This window comes from Peromyscus leucopus, chromosome 11 (genome assembly GCF_004664715.2).
Source record: "Peromyscus leucopus breed LL Stock chromosome 11, UCI_PerLeu_2.1, whole genome shotgun sequence".
NCBI lineage: Eukaryota > Metazoa > Chordata > Mammalia > Rodentia > Cricetidae > Peromyscus > Peromyscus leucopus.
The window spans coordinates 20,719,956-20,741,756 of record NC_051072.1 but is presented as its reverse complement, the minus strand read 5'-3'; the positions used below and the strand labels follow the sequence as shown (position 1 = coordinate 20,741,756).

The following is a 21,801-nucleotide window of genomic DNA, read 5'->3' as shown; positions in this document are numbered from 1 at the left end:
TATGTTTAAATTATATGCAAATACTGTGCCAGTTTAGAAACTTAACAATTTTTTGTTTTGGTAAAGATTCCACCCAGGGCCTTTGCGTGTGTCAGGCAAGAAGCTCTACCACTGGGCTACTGTGCCCTTTAAGCAAGGAATTGAGCATTTTTGGATTTGTTATTTATTATTTATCTTATTTTATTTTGACCTGGAGCCAGTCTCCTACCGATACCGAAGGGTGATTATATAAGAATCCAAGACTATATCTAAATTTTAACATAACTAAATTCCTTCTTAGACAATGTAGTCTATATATGTAAAATCAAATCTAACTAGTTAAATGTTTAATATAAATCTTATAGACTTAGTGTGTTTTTATTTTAGATTTTGGGACTAGATCTCAATGTAACCAAGGATGACCTTGAATGTTTGATTCCTGCCTTCCATTTCCTAAGTATTAGGAATATTATAGTTGTGTATCTCCACAGCAGTTTTATGGGATTCTGAAATTTGAGCCCTGGGTTTTCAGTACATATACAAGCATATCAACTGAGCTACATTCCCATCGTGTGCACGCACATACACATTTAAAACATGTGGACGTCAAAGCACAACTTATGGGAGTCTGTTCTCTAAAGAATGTCCAATTATGAGCCATTGAGAACATAAAAGTGCAGATGACCTGAGTTAAATTATCAGAACCCACATAAAAGTAGAGAGAACCAACTCCATAAAATTTCCTCTGGCTTCCATACCCATACATTTCTCTCCCTTTCTTTCTCTGTCTCTGTCTCTCTCTGTCTCTGTCTCTGTCTCTCACACACACACACACAATAATTTTTCTTAAAGAATGTCAGGTTGAGACTAGGAATATAGCTTTATTAAGTAGAGCGTTTACCTAGCATATATGAAGTCCTGATTTCAATTCCCAGCATTGTAAAATAGTAAATAAATGAATAATTTTTTTTTTTTTTTTTTTTTTTTTTTTTTTTTTTCGAGACAGGTTTTCTTGTACTTTGATTTCCTGAGTCATTGTAGCCAGGCTGGCTCGAACTCACAGAGATCACTGCTCTGCTCCGAGTGCTGGGATTAAAGGCGTGCACCACCAACGCCCGGCGAATAAATTTTTTAAAATGTCACATTATCCATAAATAATGAAATATTATTTAGACAGATTTCCCATTGTGAAAATGTGAGCTTATTTTTCTCGTTCTGTAATTGTCATTTATGCAGAAAGTGTTGGCTAGTTTTATATTAAAATATGGGAACTTCAGCCAAATAGAAATTATGAGTTTCTCTGGGCTCTAAGTTTTTTGTTTCTGTTTTTGTTTTGTTTGTTTGTTTTTGTTTTCTTTTTCATATTGGACTGAAATCTGGCACCCTGTAACTTCTGTTGGTTCTAGTTCTGTTCTCTGGAGCAGCATGGAGTAAGTGTCTTCTTTTAGAAGGCAGCTATCATCTTTTCTAGAATCTTCCGTTTTTTGAAATATTTATGAAATAAAATCCTTACCTATAAGTTTCATTATTGATTTCCTTTGGTCAAATTTTAGTTGATTGGTGTTTTCCATAATGCAGGTTAAATATGGTGATTCAAAATACTAATTATATAGTCTTTCTATGCTGCCATGCACATCAATACAGGATATATACTGTACTTTATAACTCATAAATCACATACTTGTAATTAGTGCTATCAGCAGTTCACACACACCCAGCTATTCTTAACTGTTGGCTCGTACTAACCCTTGTTGTTAGGCAAAACAGTTCAGCTATTGGGTGTCTCTGCTTTTGAGAAGGCATGCGTACCTTGGTAGTACAGTCTTAGCAAGTGAACTTTTAATGAAAATTAAAAACTGTGCCATCTTGTGATAACAGCTGTATGACTTGAGTTTTATATAACACAGAGTCTCATTTTAAAGAAGTTAACAGTAACATTTCTATAAGACTTTTAGGTGGAATTCATTTGATTACTATTTTGGAAAATGCTTTTGCCTTTGAGGCTTAGATGGGAATGACTGCAGAACATCTATCTGCCTTAGGGCCTTTTACAACAAGCCCTATTAAATTTCTAAAAGAACTTAACTAATGAAATGCTACTTGTAAGCTGGAAATTTTATCATATATTCCATTGTAAGTTGTGTAAGATTTAATTTAATCTTTGTTGAGATTTTAAATTACATAGAATAAAATAAAGAACTTTATATATACAAATGCTTTTTTAAATTCCTAATTCGGTATAATTTTTTTTCTTCCTGGTGTTTCATATCTCTATTACTCTTGCTTTGCCATGTGATTCATGATCTGATGCATAATATATGTGTGAATATATAAAGTATTGTGATTAAGAAATGAAAATTTAGTTTAAAAAATAGTAACTGGTAATAGTATTGAATAGAAAGTATTGAGTTCAGCTGCTTAGCCTTCTGTAGTCACTAATTCTATTACTTGAAAAATATGCTTTTAGTTGATAATTTTAAGATGATTCCTTGATTTTAAAAATTAAATCATACTTCCCGTGTTTTTAAGTTGATAAGTGATTTTAAGATGGCTAACTGCCTGATTTTAAAATTAAATTATTATATTTATTCTTCTACTTCACAATATAGCCAGCAGCCAGCTTCGGGTGTAGCCTATTCTCATCCAACTACAGTTGCTAGCTACACTGTCCACCAGGCTCCAGTAGCTGCTCACACAGTTACTGCTGCTTACGCACCAGCAGCCGCCACAGTTGCAGTTGCCAGGCCCGCTCCAGTAGCTGTTGCAGCTGCTGCAACAGCTGCTGCTTATGGAGGCTACCCTACTGCACACACAGCAACAGACTATGGTTACACCCAGAGGCAACAAGAAGCACCACCACCACCACCCCCAGCTACTACACAAAACTACCAGGTAAGAAAACAACTAGCCTCAGTAGCCTTAAAGTGTACATTAATGGGTTCAGATATAATAGAAGGCCTAAGCCAGTACGTCTAAATGTACTTACAGTGATAAAGTGAATGATTTCCTGGGTGTTCAAGGGTATGATCCAAGCATTAAGTTTCTTTACAGTGGATTTTACATTAATTCTCCTTTGCTAGTTTTACCCTATTACACGTACGTGTCTTTATATGTGTTTAAGTTTTTTAAAAGGTTAAACAAATTACTGTTCAAATACTTTCATTTTACCCTAAGTTTATGGAGAAAAGAAATTACATAGGAAAAATGTTCTTTGTTTATACAAGTGAGCTTTACTTGTCCATTTGGGATAGGGAAGTTTGAAGGTCATGGTTGTAAGCTACATTGAATAAATAGTACATGTTTTCTTGAAATTTGTCAAAGTTCCTGGTCCTCTTGCTTATACTTTTATGCTGTATGTATCACCTAGTCCCATGGAAATTCTTTTTCTAATACCATAGGAGTTATCTTTAAATGCAAAATTACAGTCATGGGTTTTTTTGTTTGTTTGTTTTGTTTGTTTTTTGGTGGGTTTTTGTTTTTGAGTAAAATGGGTTTATTTGATTATTAAGTTATATATTTAAATGTTTTGAAATTCTCATTGAAGTCAAACATACTGCTTGAAATGGTTTTTATTTTTAAAAGTTCAAAATTAGTTGTATTTGTATTAAAACTTGATTGTATTACTAGTTACTATTTACTATATTTATATTTATTGTTAATGATCTATTTCCTTATGATAAACTAGTAATTTGATTAGTTGTATTGTATTGAAACTATATGGCTTTTCCTTTGTTATATTTTTACATAGTAAGGATTTTTTCCTGCCACTTAAGTCAAGGCTTTTGTTTTTCCTTTCTTCTCTTAGGACTCATATTCATATGTAAGATCCACAGCCCCTGCTGTAGCTTATGATAGTAAGCAGTACTACCAACAGCCAACAGCAACTGCTGCTGCCGTAGCTGCTGCCGCCCAGCCTCAGCCTTCTGTTGCTGAAACCTACTATCAGACAGGTGGGCTTTATGAGCATAAACAGTTTGAGTATCAATTATTGAAATGTATGTTTGGGGTATTCTAATGAAAACAAACTGCAGAATCTATCTACAATGGTTCTATTAATGTCCTTGTTTTCTACTACTATAATGCCATTGAGTCACAAGAGGATGATTAAGAGAATTGATGGTGTCCGTTTGTTCTGGAAGTGTATGCTGTTTGTGGTTTACAGCATAGGATTTCTGTCTTGCTGAAATCAACTGTACAAAAGAAACTGTGACACTAACTTGTACCACATGCTATACCAGACATGCCTCATTTATAATACTGAGTGTCTTAGTAACTAGTTGGTACTTTTATGGGCCCATATTTTTATCTGTGATGACAGGTGGTTCTGTTACCAACCACTGGTAATGGGTTTCACTCCCCAAGTTTGTAAAATTAATTGTTAGACACCCCCACAACCCTTTTCCAGGCCACTGCTATGCCCAGAGTACTAGCCGGCTACATCCACTGAACATCCATAATGTTAAGCATAGTGCGCTATATATATATATGAGTTCAAGTGCAGAAAGTTTTTTGTCTGTATAGAAGCCTCCATATTTGTAGACTTTAAAGGATAGACTTATTACAGACTTGAGAACTTGACCAAAATAAAATAACAACAACAAAACATTTTTAAGGAGCTTTATTTTAAAGCTGAGGAGCTAGGAATATAGCTCAGCTGGGATAGTGCTTACCCTGTTTTCATAATGTCCTAGGTCCAACCCACAACATCATATGATGCATGTCTGTAATCCCAGCATTTGGTAGGAGGATCAGGAGGTCAAGACTATACTTCAGCTGCATAGTAGATTTGAGGCTAGCCTCGATTATATTAGACCCTCTTTCAAAAAAAAAAAAAAATGCTGAGGTCTGAAGATTGAGCAATATCTTATTTTTGAAGGTAGATTAGAACCTTTGTTTGCAAAAGGTCAAACTGGTTTCATTATCATGAGTAGGAAGTGTTTTCTTTTCCCTCTCCATTTCTGTTCTTTATACACATCTATACATGAAGTAGTTGCCCATCTCTTCAGTGTCTCTGTTTTGATTTTGTAAATCTCTTAAAAGTTGGCAGAGTGCTTGCCCTGAAAACTATTTTGAAGGTGGGCATCCATGTGTTTATAATCCTAGCATGTGGGAGGCATGAGTTTGAGGCCAGGCTGGGCTTTCTAGTAAATGTAAGGCCTTGTCTCAGAATGTGTGTCTGTAAGTTGCAATGGCTGGCCTTTTTATGATCATTTCTCTGTTTGTATGTATGTGTACACACACACACACACACACACACACACACACACACACACACGAACTTCATAGTTATTCCAAGGCTAGTCTTGGGCTTAAGAGTGCTGAATTATGTGAGAGTCAGAAGATCTTGATTGATTTTTTTTTTTTTTTGACATTGACTGACTTTTTAGTAATTTAGGTCTTAGATATTAGATTTTTCTGTAAAATGCTATCTTAATCTGTGTTCTTTGGATTGTGTATAGATAAGTTTAAAATTATCTTAACTGAGCATCAAGTTTTTACTCTTGTATTTGGGCATTTCTCAGAAATGAAACAATTAATGAGTGACTAGTAATTAATGAGAAATATGATTGATAAGGGTTTTTTTCATATTTTGAGTATTGTCGAAGACAAAGTTTAGTAAAACATGAATAGTAGCCATACACTCAGAGTGCTACTTACAGTACCACAGCTTTTTTTTTTTTTTTTTTTTTTTTTTTGGTAATGGCGCACGCCTTTGATCCCAGCACTCAGGAGGCAGAGGCAGGCACATATGTGAATTTGAGGGCAGCCTGGTATATATAAGTGAGTTCCAGGACAGGAAGGACTGAACAGACAAACCCTGTCTTAAAAAAACAAAATAAATAAATAAATAGAATAGAATAGCTTTTTTTCAGGCTATTTGAAGAATAATATTTTGAGTTAGAGTTAAATTCACTTGAATAAATTGGCAAGATGCAGTTGATGGTATATGAACAAGTTTCAGGATTAAGCACTGAAATTTTTAATATGAATTAAAATACAAATTTAGCTCTCTTTGTTCTGTTTGTAACATTAAGCCTTTCAAGTAGACTGATTTATTTAAATACATATCCACAAATTATACAGAAACTTTTTAATCTGTCACTTATAAATGGTACAGCTGTTCTGGTTGTAATTGTGATGAACTGTCATGCCAGAAATGAAGAGACATTTGGGGACAGGTAGTAAATGAATTTACATGTTTTATTCATATTAGTAGTAAGAGCTGTATCATTTGCTCAGAAGAAATTGCTAGGACTTCTGATTGCTATTGCTTTTAGTTCTTTAAGTATATTGTTACAGTGACTGGAGTTACACTTCTCTTCTTCTGATGTCTTTCTTGCTTTAGCTCCTAAAGCAGGTTATAGTCAAGGTGCAACACAGTATACTCAAGCCCAGCAAGCTCGACAAGTGACAGCCATAAAACCAGCCACACCAAGTCCAGCTACCACTACTTTCTCCATTTATCCTGTGTCCTCCACCGTACAGCCAGTGGCAGCTGCGGCTACTGTGGTGCCGTCCTACACTCAGAGTGCTACTTACAGTACCACAGCAGTTACTTATTCTGGTAAGACTGACAAACTGTATTTAAATGGTAAAGAAATTGCAAAGCACTGACTAGACACTGTCCTGATTTTCTCTGGAATTATTTCACTTGTAGTAGCAGGAATTGAATTAATTGATGATTGTTAATATAAGTATTTGCACCTCATGTGACAAAAGGTCCATATTAAAGCAGTGTTGTTGTTGATGATGGTGGTAGTAGAAGCCCTAAGCAGAATATACTGCCCTTTGGGGGAATTTGAAAGCTAGTCATGTGTTCTGACCTGGCTTTTCAGTTGGAAGAGATAGCAAGCATACAGTCTACTGCAGGATTGTTTTCTGATACTGAATTTGAAAATACAAGGTTAACACTTGAAGACAACCATAGACAAATGATGTGTATTGTTTCTTTGGTTCTTGGTGAGCTGTTTCTTCGTATTTATTGTCATAAATAAATAGTCCCTGAAAATGTTGGCAGCTTTTTTATAAATATCCATGAAATTGTGGTTATATGACGCACCTGTCTTAAATAACAATGACTTCATTTCTGACTAAGTAATTAATTTTGCAGGGATGAAAACTGCATGTGTATTTTTGTAGACTCCTGACTTTGTACTGCTAATATATGTATTGCTTGTATTCTTTAATACCCTGTCATGTTCTGTGGAGGCTTTAAGGTGACATAGACAGTTTGAATTCTTTACCTTTTGCTGCTTTGCTGTATTCTGAGTATCAGAAGCCTAGTTAATGAATTTTAGAAGATACCTTTGTTTTTCTCAGATTTCTTATTTCTGACTCTAGGAATACAGTGGAACTAGGCAAGCAGATAGTTTGAGAAGAGCAACCCGTGATATTTTGAGATGAAACTGTGGATGTGTGTGTGTGCAAAGCCTTGTGGAACTGATGTGGTGGTTATTTTATCTTAGCAACATGTGGAACCAAATTGGAATGAGGAAAGGGTCTGTTTTGGTAGAAGCTCCGCCTTAGCCCCTGGCATCCATATACCCAAAGAGTCTGGCATGTTCTGGTGGAAGCCCCACCTCTCTGCCCAGACCCTGTCCCTCAGGTCCTCCCCTAGACATGCTCAAGACCACTCCCAAAGTGTATTTAAACTACACCCCAGAAAACAGACATGGTTTTTCAGTCTCTTGTCCCCTTCTCCTCTGGGGGGCTGGAGAATCACCCAGGAATGCTTTACCCATTAAACCGGGGCTTTTTCTAATTTGGTCTGATTTGGATTGCTGCGTGGACGGAGAGGCTTATCAGGGTGCAAAAACTTTTTAGGGTCTTGTCTGAGAAGTCTGACCAAATTGTGGATGAGGACCTGATTAAAGGAAGTTAGAGTAGAGAAACATTTTTTATTAAGAGTAAAGATGTGGTCAGGATTTTCCTTATTTAGGAAATGACTCTTCAATTTCAAGAAACTGATACTTCTATTCAAATAGGACTCTGCTTAAGTTTCTCTGCTTCTTTGGTTGGTTGGTTGCTTGATTACAATTGTAGTCAGGATTATTGCAATAGAATATTATTGGACATACTTTTAAATGTCTACATTATGTTTGGTCGTAGTTTCCCTCTTGCCTATGTTTGGTAAGATGTAATCATGCAATCTGGTACTTTGCCCTAAGTTCTTCAGAAAATACTCCTAAGACTAAAGATACTCTTTTTACATAGCCACAGTGTCAAGAACTCTCAGGTTACCTGACTATACATTACATGCTTTAATGACAACTTTTTAAAGAAGTTTATTAATACTTGTGAGAGAGAAAGAGAGAGAGAGAGTATGTGCAAGTCAGAAGACACCTTGCAGGAGTTGGCTCTCCTTCCACCTTGTGAATCCCAGGGATCAAACGCAGATTATCAGATTTGGCTATAAGCTCCACAACTCCCCAGCCCCAAGGATGACAGCTTTCTTTTTTGTTTTTGATTTTCAAGACAGGGTTTCTTTGTGTAGCCCTCACTGTCCCGGAATATCAGGCTGGTCTTGAACTCAGAGATGTTCCTACCTCTGCCTCCCACATGCTGGGATTAAAGGCACGTACCACCACTTCCCGGCTGATGGCAACTTTCTTATCAATTGCTTTTTTTGACATGTACCCAATGAGCCACAATTTTAATAATAAGGAAATCAAATATATGTACTATCATATTCTAAATTCTGGTTAAATTTGGTGGGTTTTTTTTTTTTTCAACTTTTTTATGTAAAATTAAAATGATTGAGTTTGGCAGGCAGAGTAAGATCTTAGTGATTATACTTCTCCAGTTAAATAATCTGTTTATTTTCTCCTGATGTGGACAGTTCAATTTTGAATTGTTGTCCAACAATCTGGGTGGTTTGGTTTTGAGATATGGTCTCCTGATGCTAGCCTAGAATTTGGAGTATAGATTAGGCAGGCTTTATATTCATGTGATCTTCCTGCCTTGTCCATCTAAGTACTGAGATTATAAGCATGCACCAAAAACCCAGTGTTGATTTCTACTTTCCTTCCTTTTTGTACATTCCTTCATTTGGGAAAGTAAGTGCACCTGCCATGACATGTGTCAGTATTGTTTGTTAATAAAGAAAAACTACTTTCGAATGTTCTTTCTGTTCAGTTACATCAGGGACATAAAATGAATAACTCCTCTTGATTTCTAATCCATGATTCCATCACTGGTTCATATAATGCTTATCAGGTATCTCCATTACTAAAATACCTTTTCTCCTTATAATTAAGTAATCTATGGGCCTGTTGTCCAGCTACCAACTGCAGGTTGTCATATTTTGAATGTATAAGTAAATAAATTTCTTTGGTGGTGGTTGGAATTTTTGTTGTTTTTAACATGTTGATCCTTAAGTATATATATATTTAAATTTTTATTTATTTATTTATTTATTTATTTGGTTTTTCGAGACAGGGTTTCTCTGTGTAGCTTTGCGCCTTTCCTGGATCTCACTTTGTAGACCAGGCTGGCCTTGAACTCACAGAGATCCGCCTGCCTCTGTCTCCTGAGTGCTGGGATTAAAGGCGTGCGCCACCACTGCCCAGCCCTTAAGTATATTTTTCTCCAAGAAGTCCCCTTCTTCCACTTCAGCACTATAGATTCCTCTCCTTTGAGACATTATTTTCATGAATTTGACCAGTGGGATCCTTTTATTTCTGAGTCTTTTTGACATTGCCACATTAGTCATTGAGCACTTAAGATTTTCTTGCCCTAGATTCAGCAAGCAGCCATTTTAGTAAGGATCCTTATGGTTTCTTATAAATGTGACTGTCCTTTAGAAACTTTTAACGTTTCATTGTATTTTAGTCTCTGGATGATACTGTATTTTGAAGTGTGTGTATACAGCACTTCTAATGTTTTTACGCTGTTTTAAAATCTTTATTTTATATAGTGGGAAGAGCAAACACACAGTATACCTATGTGGAAATGAAAGGACAGCTTGAGGGAGTTGATTCTCTCCCACCATGTGCTTCTCGGGGATCGAACTCCAGTTGTCAGCTTGGGGGCTAGAGAGATGGCTTAGTGGTTTAGAGTATGTACTATTACAGAGGAGCCAAATGAGGTTCCTAGTCCCCATGTCAGGTAGATACCAAGAGCCTGTAACCCCAGCTCCAAAGGATTCAACACCTCTGGTCTCCTCAGCACTTGCACTGACATGCACTTAACTCACACACAAGCAAAGTATGGCATTTCAACACATGTACAGTATGTAATGATTGATCAGGATGATATGCATACCTTCACCTCAAACACCATTCCTTTGTGTGCAAATATTCAAATACCTCTCTGCTAGCTATCTTGAAATATTTGTTCTATTGTTATTAACCATCGTCATCCTGCTATGTTATATTAAACATTAGAAGATATTCCTCCTGTACCTGAAATGCCACACTATATCTCATAAATACACTGTTTGGTATATTGAAATATTATTATATAGTAGCGATGTGACTCAGAAAAGTAAAATTTATTGGCCAGCAAGATGGCTCAGTGAGTAAAGATGCTTGCCACCAAGCTGTAAACTTAAAAATATATGTATTTCTTTTAATTGTGTATATGCATGTGTATCTGTAAAGTAAGGGTAGTGATACCTACTTTATGGATATCTTCTAAAACTTCAGTGTCTGGCACACTGCCTTCCATATAGTGGACTCTCAAAAGTAAACACACCAAAGATGTATGTAGTCTACTAAGTTTCATTTTTACAGTTTCTGTGTAAAAGATCTACCTACCAAATGTGAAGCCCTGGGTTCCATTATGATTTTAAAGATGATTTTATGTGAAAGTCATTCTTAATTAATAATAATATAAAAATAGCTTTACTGGTTTTGTTTTTTAGGATATATATATATATGTTCTTCTCCCCCATTTAGTTTCTAGTCGTGTTGCCCAGACTGGCCTGAGCTCCAGGGCTCAAATGCTATTCCTGATTCAGCTTCCTAAGTAGATGAGACTCCATGCATGTATCATCATACTTGCTAGCTACTTTATTGGTTTTAGTCAGACAGGTTGTTTTTGGTTTGGTTTGGTTGTGTGTGTGTGTATGTGCTCGCTTACAGATATTCACAGGTACACTTTTGCTACATGTGGAAATCCAGACAGCATTTAGGAGTGGTTCTCCCTTCCCACATGAATTCCAGGGATTGAACTCAGGTCATCAGACAAGAGCAGCAAATGTTTTTAACCTCTGAGCAATTTTACTAGCCTTATTGTGTGTGTTTTTTTTTGTTTTTTTTTTTTTTTTTTTTTACAGTGAAATTTAAACTGGTTCTGTCTATAAATTTGAAAGCATTTGCTAATATTGTTTGATAACATTCATTTAAAGTTAGTTTTGGGGTTTTTTGTTTTGGTTTGAATTTCTGTTTTGGTTTGTTGAGTACAAGCTAATATTAATAGGACTCCTAATAAAGTTTATTGACTTATGGAAGTTTTCTTAAAACCAGTCACACCAAGAATTCTCTTATCATATAGTCATCACTGGTATATCTGCCTTTTTCCTCTTTTGGGTGTTTTCTTGTCTTCAACCACATTTTCCTATCTTAAAATTTTATAAGCATCTTAATCTGATAGTTTGACATAAAAATTCAAAAAGAGTTTAACTCAAAAAGTTACCTGATTTCTTTATCTTTGTTAACTTGGTCAGTTTTGAGATTCTTATGATTCTGGTTACTCATGTATCTTAGCTCTCATCTTCCAATTCATCTTTTCTTCTGTGTGTGTAGATGTGTTGGAATCAGTAGGCCAGAAGTCATTTGGTTATAATTGACTAGCCTTTCAGAACAAAAAGTTATACATTCATTCATATGCATTCTCTTCACTTACCCCACTCCCCATTCCATCTCTGGGCTGAGGATTGAACCTATGGCCTTGTGCCATCGACTGCTGAGTGGTAATTCCAGTCCCAGTTCTCTTTAGTTTTGTGCTGTTCTGTCATCTTGGTCTTCCTTCGCTTCTTGCCTACCTATTACTTACTTTCAAGGAACTAAGGGAGCCAACTCGGGGTATGGTGAACAGGCAGTGCACTGGAGTTCAAGAAAATAGACAACTTTAAACTTAAAGTCTTTACAAATTTTAAAGCCTATATGTCGCTAAACATCAGTGTTTATGTATGTCAGTCATTAATATAAAGTGTTTATTCAGTAAGGACTTCCAACAATTTAAATTGACTAACTATATATATTAAACCAGAAAATACCATAATGCTTTTATAAAAAGCTGTTGAAGAAAGAACCCTATTGGTTCTTAGGTCTGTGATCTTGTAAGCTTTATTACCTTGCCTCCCAGACTAGCTTTGTTTGTTTCTTGCTTTTATCATTTGTACAATCCATAAATTGATCACTGGGACTTAAAATCTTGGTGCCATGTATCTTTTTCTCTTTATCTGTTATTCTCTTAAATTGTCAAACCTTCCTTTATTTTTGGTTGTGAGCTTAGCCTTTAAGGGCTGAGTCATCTCTCCAGCCCTAAAATCTTACCTTATGGAGTGCTTTTGAATTTTTCCTACTTGAGATTCTTCTTCAAATTCAGTACTTTGTAAAGTGTGTTTAGAGGATCAGTAGTTTCTGTAACCACACAGTTGTCAAACACATTCAGTTGAGCAGTAATCTCTTAAGTGAAGGGCTAAATCTTAGACTTTTCTTATACCTTAATAACACCTGCTATGTGTCAAGTAAATACTTTAGTGACTTGGTATAGAAGACTGGTAAGTTTTATTGGGGAAGATTTTATGAGATAAGATATATACATATTGTAAATATGCACGTGTAAATCTACCTTTGTCAACATTTATTGAATTTAAACTTATAATTGGCATTTAACTTGTCCTTTTATAATCATATAACATAATCTTTGTTTCGTTTTATTTATAAGGTACATCTTATTCAGGTTATGAAGCAGCCGTATATTCAGCTGCGTCTTCCTACTACCAACAGCAGCAGCAGCAACAGAAGCAAGCAGCAGCAGCAGCTGCTGCTGCAGCAGCAACAGCTGCCTGGACAGGGACCACCTTTACTAAAAAAACACCATTCCAAAATAAACAACTGAAACCAAAACAGCCTCCCAAACCACCCCAGATTCACTATTGTGATGTTTGTAAGATCAGCTGTGCTGGACCACAGGTACTTATATTGTGTATTTACCATGAGTCTCGGTGGTTATTTTTCATAGTTGAGTAGGGTTGATGTTCTAATTCCTCCTGTGCCTACAAAGCACATTCACATCTGTGTATTCTACATCCAGTGATTCACCCATAGATCAAAAATATGCATGTGGAAGACTGCATCAGTGTAGAATGCCTGCACTTTGTCCTTTCCATTATTTCCTAAACCATACAATAAAGCTGTTCAGTAGGATTTACAGCAGGTATTATAAATAATCTAGAGATCTTAATGTATGCAGGTAAAATACATAGATTGTGTGCAAATAATTTTGCTATTTTATTTAAAGAACTTGAGCATACTTGGATTTTGGTAAACAATTTCCTGCAAACACTGAGAGATGGCTGTATTTCACTAAACATTTCTTTAGAAATTATTTGTATTGTCACACAGAAGTGATAATCAGGAAAACTGTAAAAGTGATTGTAAATGTATGAAAAATGAGGAAATTGGGTCCCGCCCCCCACCCCATCCTTTTTAGGAAGCCTCTTTTGCTTTTTATATAAAACTTCAAAAGATTTTTTTATTAAATTAACCTATAATTGTAAGGATTATGTTTCTGGTGAGACTGTTTTGTACATGCTTTCTAGACCGTAACGTCTGTGACTTTGTCCATGAGGGACTGGGAACATAGAAAGTTAGAAGGGTAGAAGGAAGATGACTCTGGGCTGGGGATGGAGCTCGGTTGGTAAAGTACTTGCCTATGCACTGGGCCCTAGAATCAAATCCCCACAACTGCATAAATCAGACATGCAAGTTGCTGCACACCTGTAATCCCAGTACTGAGAGGTAGATGCAAGAGAATGGAAGTTCATTGTCATCTTTGGCTATGTAGTCTATATGAAGCCAGCCTGGGTTGAAGGCCCTGTCTCCCTCCAATTGCTTTAAAAAAGATCAACCTGTGAAGAATGTGAGTCCTTTATTATCTTTTGTTTGTTTGTTTTTGTTATGATCCTACCATCTACACCTTAAAATGTGTGTTTCAAGCATGGGTCTGTTAATGAGTTCATCCCTTCTTAAACCTTACTTGTTTTGACTATGAGAGAGTCCAATTTTTGTCATGTATGGGTGTACACACCTGTAATCCCAACACCTTGTACAGCAGAAGTAGGAAGATTATAAATTCAAGGCCAGCCTGGCCTGTATTACGAGTCTCATCTTTTTTAAAAAAAAAAAAAAAGTTTTTATATAAAATTTTACATAAGTGTTGGCTAGAGGCATAGCTCCATGGTTAAAGAGCACTTGATCTTGGAGAGGACCTGGGTTGGATTTCCAGCACATATGTACTGGCTCACAAAACTACTCATCCATAACTACAGTTCCAGGGGATATGAGGGTTCTTGCCTCCGAGAGTATCAGGCATTAATGATTTTTTTTAATTATTTAAAAAAAAGATTTACACCAGCAGCTTAGCATATAGAAAGCTTATTTGGGGGAGTGGATCAAATTTGATTCTTCATATTATTTCTCTTTATCTAGCTTTATTCCACCAGTATATGCTTTGTGTTTGGGGGGTGGGAGTGTTTTCATTCTTTAAGAGACAGGCTCTCGCTATGTACTACCCCACCCCTCAAACTCACTGTGCAGCCCAGACTGTCCTCAAACTCACAGAGATCCGCCTGCCTCTGCCTCCCAAGTGCTGGGATTAAAGGCATGTGCCACTATGCTTGGCCTATATATACACTTTTTAATATACTGGATTAGTTATGTTTTTAATACATAATTCTGAAATATTTTCAATTTTTGGTGTTTTCTGAATTGCTGACCCCTAATTAGGGAGTATTAAAATGTATGTATTCATACTATTTGTTCTTATGCAGTATATTTAACTATAGATTCTAATGAAGGTTAATTGTAAAAATACATTCAGAATTTAAAAATTAAAGTTTATAAATGTACCTTTTTATAAAGAATGTTTTTTATTATGCAGTAGGTTTTTTTCCTCCTAGTAATATAGGTACAGTTTCCCCCTCATTTTAGATATGTAATCAGATTTTTTTTTTGTAGAATGACTGCTATCCATTGTAGTTTTGCCCAGTGTTACACATGAGCATTAAAAGATACATGTACTTGAAACTACAGGCAGTTTATGTTCTATTCTAACTATACATGAAATGCTTCATAATTCATCCTAGTGGGTAAGGAATAGGGAAGTTCAGTTGGCAAAGTAGTGGCTTTGCAAGCATGTAACTCTTTAAGTTTGATACCTAGAAGTAATGTGAAAAAAAATTTACCCGGTGTGACCTGAGCTTATACCACTGTTCAGAAAGCAGCGATAGGCAGATCCCTGGCTCCCTGGATGGTTTCAGTGGGAAACCTTGTCTACAAAAAAGACTGCACTAACCTCTTGAGGAATAGAAACCTAGGTTGTGCTTTCCAGCACACATACACCCATTCACATGACTGCATCTATACACAGAATAAATCTGTTCTTAGGAGGTTTGATGTGTAGTTCAATAGTAGTGGCACACTTAAATCCCTGAATTCAGTTCTTGGTACCCAAATAGCAAAGTATTCTTATTAAATAAACTACAGAGAACCACAGATCATATGTACAGAATTTCTTATGTTCTTTGGTGCTTTTAAAATAGCAGTTCTTATCCATTCTTCCTGCATCCCCTCCCTACCCACACCCCCCTCGCCCCTCCCTTTTTGGAGACAGTATATTGTTATATAATTCAGAATAGCCTTGAATTCAATGATCCTCTTCCTCAGCCTACTGAGTGCTTAGATTACAGGTCTGCACCACCACACATTTACCACATTCTGCTTTTGTTGTTGCTTTTGGGGTCTGTCTGTTTTTGTTGGTGTTTTTTTGGGACAGGGTCTCACCATGTAACTGGCTGGCCTGGAACTCACCATGTAGACCAGGTTGGCCTCAACTCAGTGCAGTTCTGCTCTGCTTCCTGAGTACTAAGATTGAAGGCATGTGCCACTACACCCAGTTTATGATCCCATTTTTAAATGAGTGTTAGAGGTCTGAAAATTGAATAGAATGTTATAGAAAGAAAATTTGTACTTTTTGTTCAAAACAGACTTATAAAGAGCACTTAGAAGGACAGAAACATAAAAAAAAAGAAGCCGCATTGAAAGCCTCTCAAAATACCAGCAGCAGCAACAACTCAACTCGTGGGACACAAAATCAGCTACGTTGCGAGCTCTGTGATGTGTCTTGTACAGGAGCAGATGCATATGCTGCCCACATTCGTGGTGCTAAGCATCAGAAAGTAGGTGTTTTGGTCCCCCCTCCCACCCACACACACAGCCTTATGTCTTCTTACTCTACTTACTTTCACTTTTTCAACAGGGGTTTGAAAATAGATGACTTGAATTTTTGAAACCTTTGAGTATATTAAAAACCTTGCTTATATGTTAACATACATCAAGGTAACCTCAAATAGTCATTGCTTAAAAGAGAAACACTAGAGACCTTTAAATTGAATTAAACCACTTCACAGTTTGGGACTAATTCAGTTGTCTTGCTTAACTACAAACTGATTTGCTTATAGGCAAGTCCTTTTATCAGTGAACTACAGACCCATATCTGCTTCACAGAGATTATGTTAAAAATAATGAGTTTTATCTGTAAAACCATAATTGTAAAAATAACAAAGAAAATTACAGTTTTTTATTTTCATTTTAGAGTCTCACTCAGACAAACTTAAAAAAAAAAATCAACACATTTGAGTTTCCTGACAGGTGTGCTTTTTGTTTTGTAGGTGGTTAAATTACACACAAAACTTGGTAAACCTATTCCTTCAACGGAACCAAATGTTGTTAGCCAAGCTACTTCTTCAACAGCTGTATCTGCTTCAAAACCAACTGCCTCTCCTTCAAGTATTGGAGCAAGCAATTGTACTCTGAATACGTCATCAATTGCAACTTCTTCAGTGAAAGGTCTTTCAACTCCAGGAAACTCGTCTCTTAATAGCACATCCAACACTAAAGTGTCAGCGGTACCTACCAATATGGCTGCCAAGAAAACATCTACACCCAAAATAAACTTTGTTGGCAAGTACTAAAGATTGATTCTTTGTGTTCCTTTTAACTCTGTCAGAGTGGTTTTTCTTCTCCATTGTGTTGCTGGCTTTTGAACCCAGAGTCTCATATGTGCCAGGCGACACTGTACTCCCGAGCAGCCTCTGTTCTCTCTACCTCTGTACTTGCTAGTCAGTCCACAGTCTGCTATCCTTTTCTGAACCTATTTCAGGACTCCCCGGGTACCTAAGTACTTAGAGACAAGCAGGAGGCTGAGTCAGAAGGATTGCCAGCAATTTGAGGCCAGCCTGGGTTTGGTTCCAGGCCAGCTTAAGCTAATATGAAAAATACTGTTTCAGAAACATTTTTTAAAAAGCCCCTTCCAAAATCAGTGGTAAGTTTTCAATTTCATCCTGCTCATTGCCTACTTCAGCTTGGCATATTGACTGCTATACTGTAAATCCTAAGGTACATCATAGTATCCAGCATATATGTCCACCCACCCTTCTTTGGATAGATTACTGATTCTGTACCTATATGTTTGTTAAATGACATTATTCCTAAGATTATGGTTCTGCGTCTCATCTCTCTGGAGCATATTCTTAGATGATTTTATGCATTCTAGTGTATGCAACTATAAAATCTGGCAAATTCAAAATCCCACCTGAGTTTGAGAATCATTTTGGTTGCTAGCTGGTTGTCCAATAAATATTCCCTTCCCATTGTGTTCCATCAAGAGAATATTACAAAATACTCATACAAATGACTGACTTTCTTTTTTTAAGGAAAAGCTTCACTAACATTTCTTCTTATTAATTGCTTCCTGCTATTTCCCTAGCATCTATGCAGTGTTTATATGGTAGAAAGGCTTTTTGTTGTTAGGGCTTGTTTTTTAGGCATTTAGTGTCTTTCTTAGAGCTCAGTTTAGGCTCTTCATCATAATCTCTGTGTTCTTGTTAGTCATTTTTTGAAAACACGTACCAACTCTGTGATCTCTTTTAAAAATCTTCATTGGCCTTTAGATGTAGTCTATGACTAGTGTTATTTAAAAGCCTTCATAACTGACTTCTACCTTAACTTCATGTCACCTTTACCTGGGGGAGTAGTTGATACTAAATTACTGGCTTTCTTCAGTTTACTATAGTCTTTAAGTCCATGTTGCTACACTCTTAGACATGCTGTACTTTCTGATTAGACATTATTCTCGGCTGTCTTCTTGGCCGTCTCATTCTCATTAATCTTCTCTCAAAGCCTAGTTCAAATGATAGACCCTTTGTGAAATCATTTCTAACTGGACATGGTAAAGGCTTGTGACTCTGTTCTGCTTTGCTTCATTCCTACAAAATTTAGTTCCTATTAGCACAGGATATTATAAATACTTATCTCTTCCTTTAAATTTTGAGCAGCTCAATCACAGTTACATTATCTTATACTTTTTAATAAAAGTTTGCTGAAGTTGTTCTTTGATAGTTTCCTATATTTGTATAATTGTCTTATTCTTTCTGTAGATCTTAAAATAAATTTGAAAGAGGTTTAAGAGTAGATCATTGACAGTATGTTATTGTCTTGCGTAAAGTATTGAATTTTATTGGTTAAAGTGAAAGCAGTGATTTGTAGTTTTCTTTTCGTTTTTGAGATTATTCACAGTTTAGAATAAAAACAGCCCTCAGCTGGAAAGAATGTGGTGGATATAAGGCACTTGCCAAGTCTGATGACTCCAGTTCAATCCCTGGTTCCCATGTGGTAGGAGAGAATTTACTTCTTCAGGTTTTCCTTGTAACGTGGTTATGGTCCACATGGGCTGAACCTGTTATGCACAAAGCCCTGGGTTCAATCCCTAGCCCCACATAAAACCCACTATGGTGACACACGTCTATATTTCCTGCACTAGGGAGGTAGAGAGAGAAATACCAGAATATTTAGGCCAACCTGGCCTACATAGTTAATTCCAGACCTGACTTGTCTACAGCCTGAGAACCCCCATCTCAGAGATAAGAAGAAAATAAAAAAAGAGCAAATAAAAAGAGAAACTGCTATGGGGGGTAGGTAAATACTTTTTCTTATTAATCAGTTTAGGGAGCTCACTACAAACATGGATTATATTTAATCCTTTTCTTTTTCAGGTTCCTTCTGTTCAATTTGGATCCTAAATGTTAGAACCAAGATAGGGTTTATGGATATGCTGTATGTTTTGAGATGGAAAAGGGAAAAATTTTGAAGTGTGGTTCATTAATGGGATACAGAAAGCAATGTAATATATACAGTTTTTTTTTAAAAAATTCTAATCTATTCTGCATAAAGTTTATCCAGTTGTAGTAAAGATAACTTTGTTTTCATCCTAATAGGTTTATACATTTATATAAAAATAAAATTACTATAATTTTTTTTGCTTTTTTAGGTGGTAATAAGCTACAGTCAACGGGAAATAAAACTGAAGACTTAAAAGGAACTGAGTGTGTTAAAAGTACTCCTGCTGCCTCTGCTGTGCCGATTCCAGAAGTAAAGCAAGATGCAGTATCCGAGCCTGTCACACCTGCGTCCCTTGCTGCTTTGCAGAGTGATGTTCAACCAGTGGGACATGACTATGTGGAAGAGGTATTGATTGGAGAAAACCATTGCTCTGAAATTGGGCAAAAGAAAAAAATGTGTCACTCCATTGCAAGCACAATTTATATGTAAAATCACACTGTACCCAGTTGTAGTTTAGATTTCAGTTACTTATAAAATTAAGGCTGCTGATCTAATGGGTATCATTCATTTGCTGTCTTCAGGTGATTAGAACAATTCCTGTTTGTAGGTCAAGTGAGTACGGTAAATGGAGGAGCAAAAGAGCATACAGGCCTGAATAAGTAGTTGCTATTAACAGAAAGATCATATAGTGGTATAGTGTAACACTACAGTTTGATTTCACTCTTTTGGAAAGCATATATAAGTTTCCAAGCTCTGGAATATATTTATAAAATTAGGATGTTTGCCCAATAAAGGTGTGACAATTAGGTAAAATTGAGTGAGTGACATGTAGGGTTTTGTAACTATTTATTCCTTAGTCTATTTTTCTATCAAAAGAGATTACATAATATATTGACTCTTTGTTTATAAGATAAACAGCTAGGATCTTTAACTTATAAGTAATTTATAAATGACTGATTATCTCTCTTATAAGGGTAAGATCTGATTACCTTTTAAATTTTGTTCTCAGACACCTTTATTTTTAATGGCTTGGGTTAATTAAATCTAATCTTTAGATTATGTGATTCAAATCCAGCCTTAATAGCGCAATTTGACTGTGTTTTTTTTTCATTGTGCAGTTAGAAAAAAATTGTATCTTGACTTTTCATATGCATCAAAGTCTTGAGCTTTGAGAAGTTGTATAGTAAAATTGGGCTTTTAAATCATCCTCATTTCCAAGAAGCGGGTGGTCAGTAACTATTGTGAATTTATGGCGTCTAGCTAACTAGAAAAGCTTGGTTGACCCATACAGGATCAGCTTAAATGGAGGCAGTAAACATTCAGTCATGGGTGGTGCAGGTCCTCCTGGAGCCATGTCACTCTGTGTAGATTGGTTGGCATTTGCTGACTGGTAGAAAGAAGTGAAGGGTCAACATGTGCCTGTGCAGGTGGTCTCGTGAAATCTGGCAAATCACAAAACACACCAGAAGACAAGAACTTAGGAAAGAAACTTCTGGGGTGGGGGGTGTTGGTAAAGATGGGAATGAATAACAGTGGATGGGATATGATCAGAATATATTATACTAACATATGAAATAGTCAAAGAATTAATAGAAATATTTTAAAAGTAAATCTAAATGCTTACATATAGACAGATATTGAAGTAAAAAATACTTTACAAAGGCAAATATATACCCGTACTCATCCCAGTCCCAGTTTCTATTTTTTTTATTTTTTTTTTAATTAGGCCTGGGCAGTCAGGAGACAGAGACTGGTGGATCTCTGTGAGTTCAAGGTCAGATAGAGAATTCCAGGCCAGCTAAGGATACAGTAGTGAGACTCTGTCTTGATGTTGAGATTAAAAATAAATTTGAAAATTAGACCAGCATAGTGGTGCACACCAATATTGGGAAGGCAGGGGATCAGGAGTTTAAGGCCATTCTTGGCTTCTTGAGACTCTGTCTTGAAAAGCAATATAAATACATTGAAAATAGAGAAGTGAAAATTATAGATGTTTCTCTTTGTTTTTACCCCATTTCAAATTCTGCTTGCTCCCAGTTTCATCAGAGATTCTATTTTTCCATACCAAGGTACGAAATGATGAAGGAAAAGTCATTCGCTTCCATTGTAAATTATGTGAATGCAGCTTTAATGACCCCAATGCTAAAGAGATGCATTTAAAAGGACGAAGACATAGACTTCAGTATAAAGTAAGTAAATGTAACTACTCAACTATTGTTCTTTCAAGATTTTTTTTAACATACATTTTTATTATGTATGGGTGCTTTGCATGCATGTGTGTCTGTGCATCACATGTTTGCCTGTTGCCAGAAAGGCCAGAAGAAGGCATTGAATCTCTTGGAACTGGAGTTACAGACTGGGAACATTTCGTGCTGGGAATCAAACCAAGGTCTTCTGGAAGAGCAGCCAGTGCTCTTAGCCTCTGAGCTAGTTGTCCTTTTGTAAAACAACTAGAGCATTCTGTATGCAAAAT

General features: G+C 36.2%; 1 protein-coding gene across 7 annotated transcripts in view; it reads left to right on the top strand.

The window, feature by feature from the left end:
* The window catches only part of Zfr (zinc finger RNA binding protein), a 64,466-nt gene that overhangs the window by 15,322 nt on the left and 27,343 nt on the right, over positions 1 to 21,801 (top strand). For 2 of the 7 annotated variants that reach the window (XM_037209382.1, XM_037209383.1), the window contains exons 3-11: positions 1,386 to 1,409; positions 2,589 to 2,871; positions 3,785 to 3,929; positions 6,326 to 6,544; positions 12,874 to 13,121; positions 16,196 to 16,387; positions 16,880 to 17,171; positions 19,537 to 19,733; positions 21,398 to 21,517. In XM_037209382.1, the coding sequence (XP_037065277.1) occupies positions 1,386 to 1,409; positions 2,589 to 2,871; positions 3,785 to 3,929; positions 6,326 to 6,544; positions 12,874 to 13,121; positions 16,196 to 16,387; positions 16,880 to 17,171; positions 19,537 to 19,733; positions 21,398 to 21,517 (1,720 nt within the window). The remainder of the gene's footprint in view (positions 1 to 1,385; positions 1,410 to 2,588; positions 2,872 to 3,784; positions 3,930 to 6,325; positions 6,545 to 12,873; positions 13,122 to 16,195; positions 16,388 to 16,879; positions 17,172 to 19,536; positions 19,734 to 21,397; positions 21,518 to 21,801) is intronic. The other 5 variants (XM_028884417.2, XM_028884414.2, XM_037209384.1 and 2 more) reach the window with 4 other exon arrangements.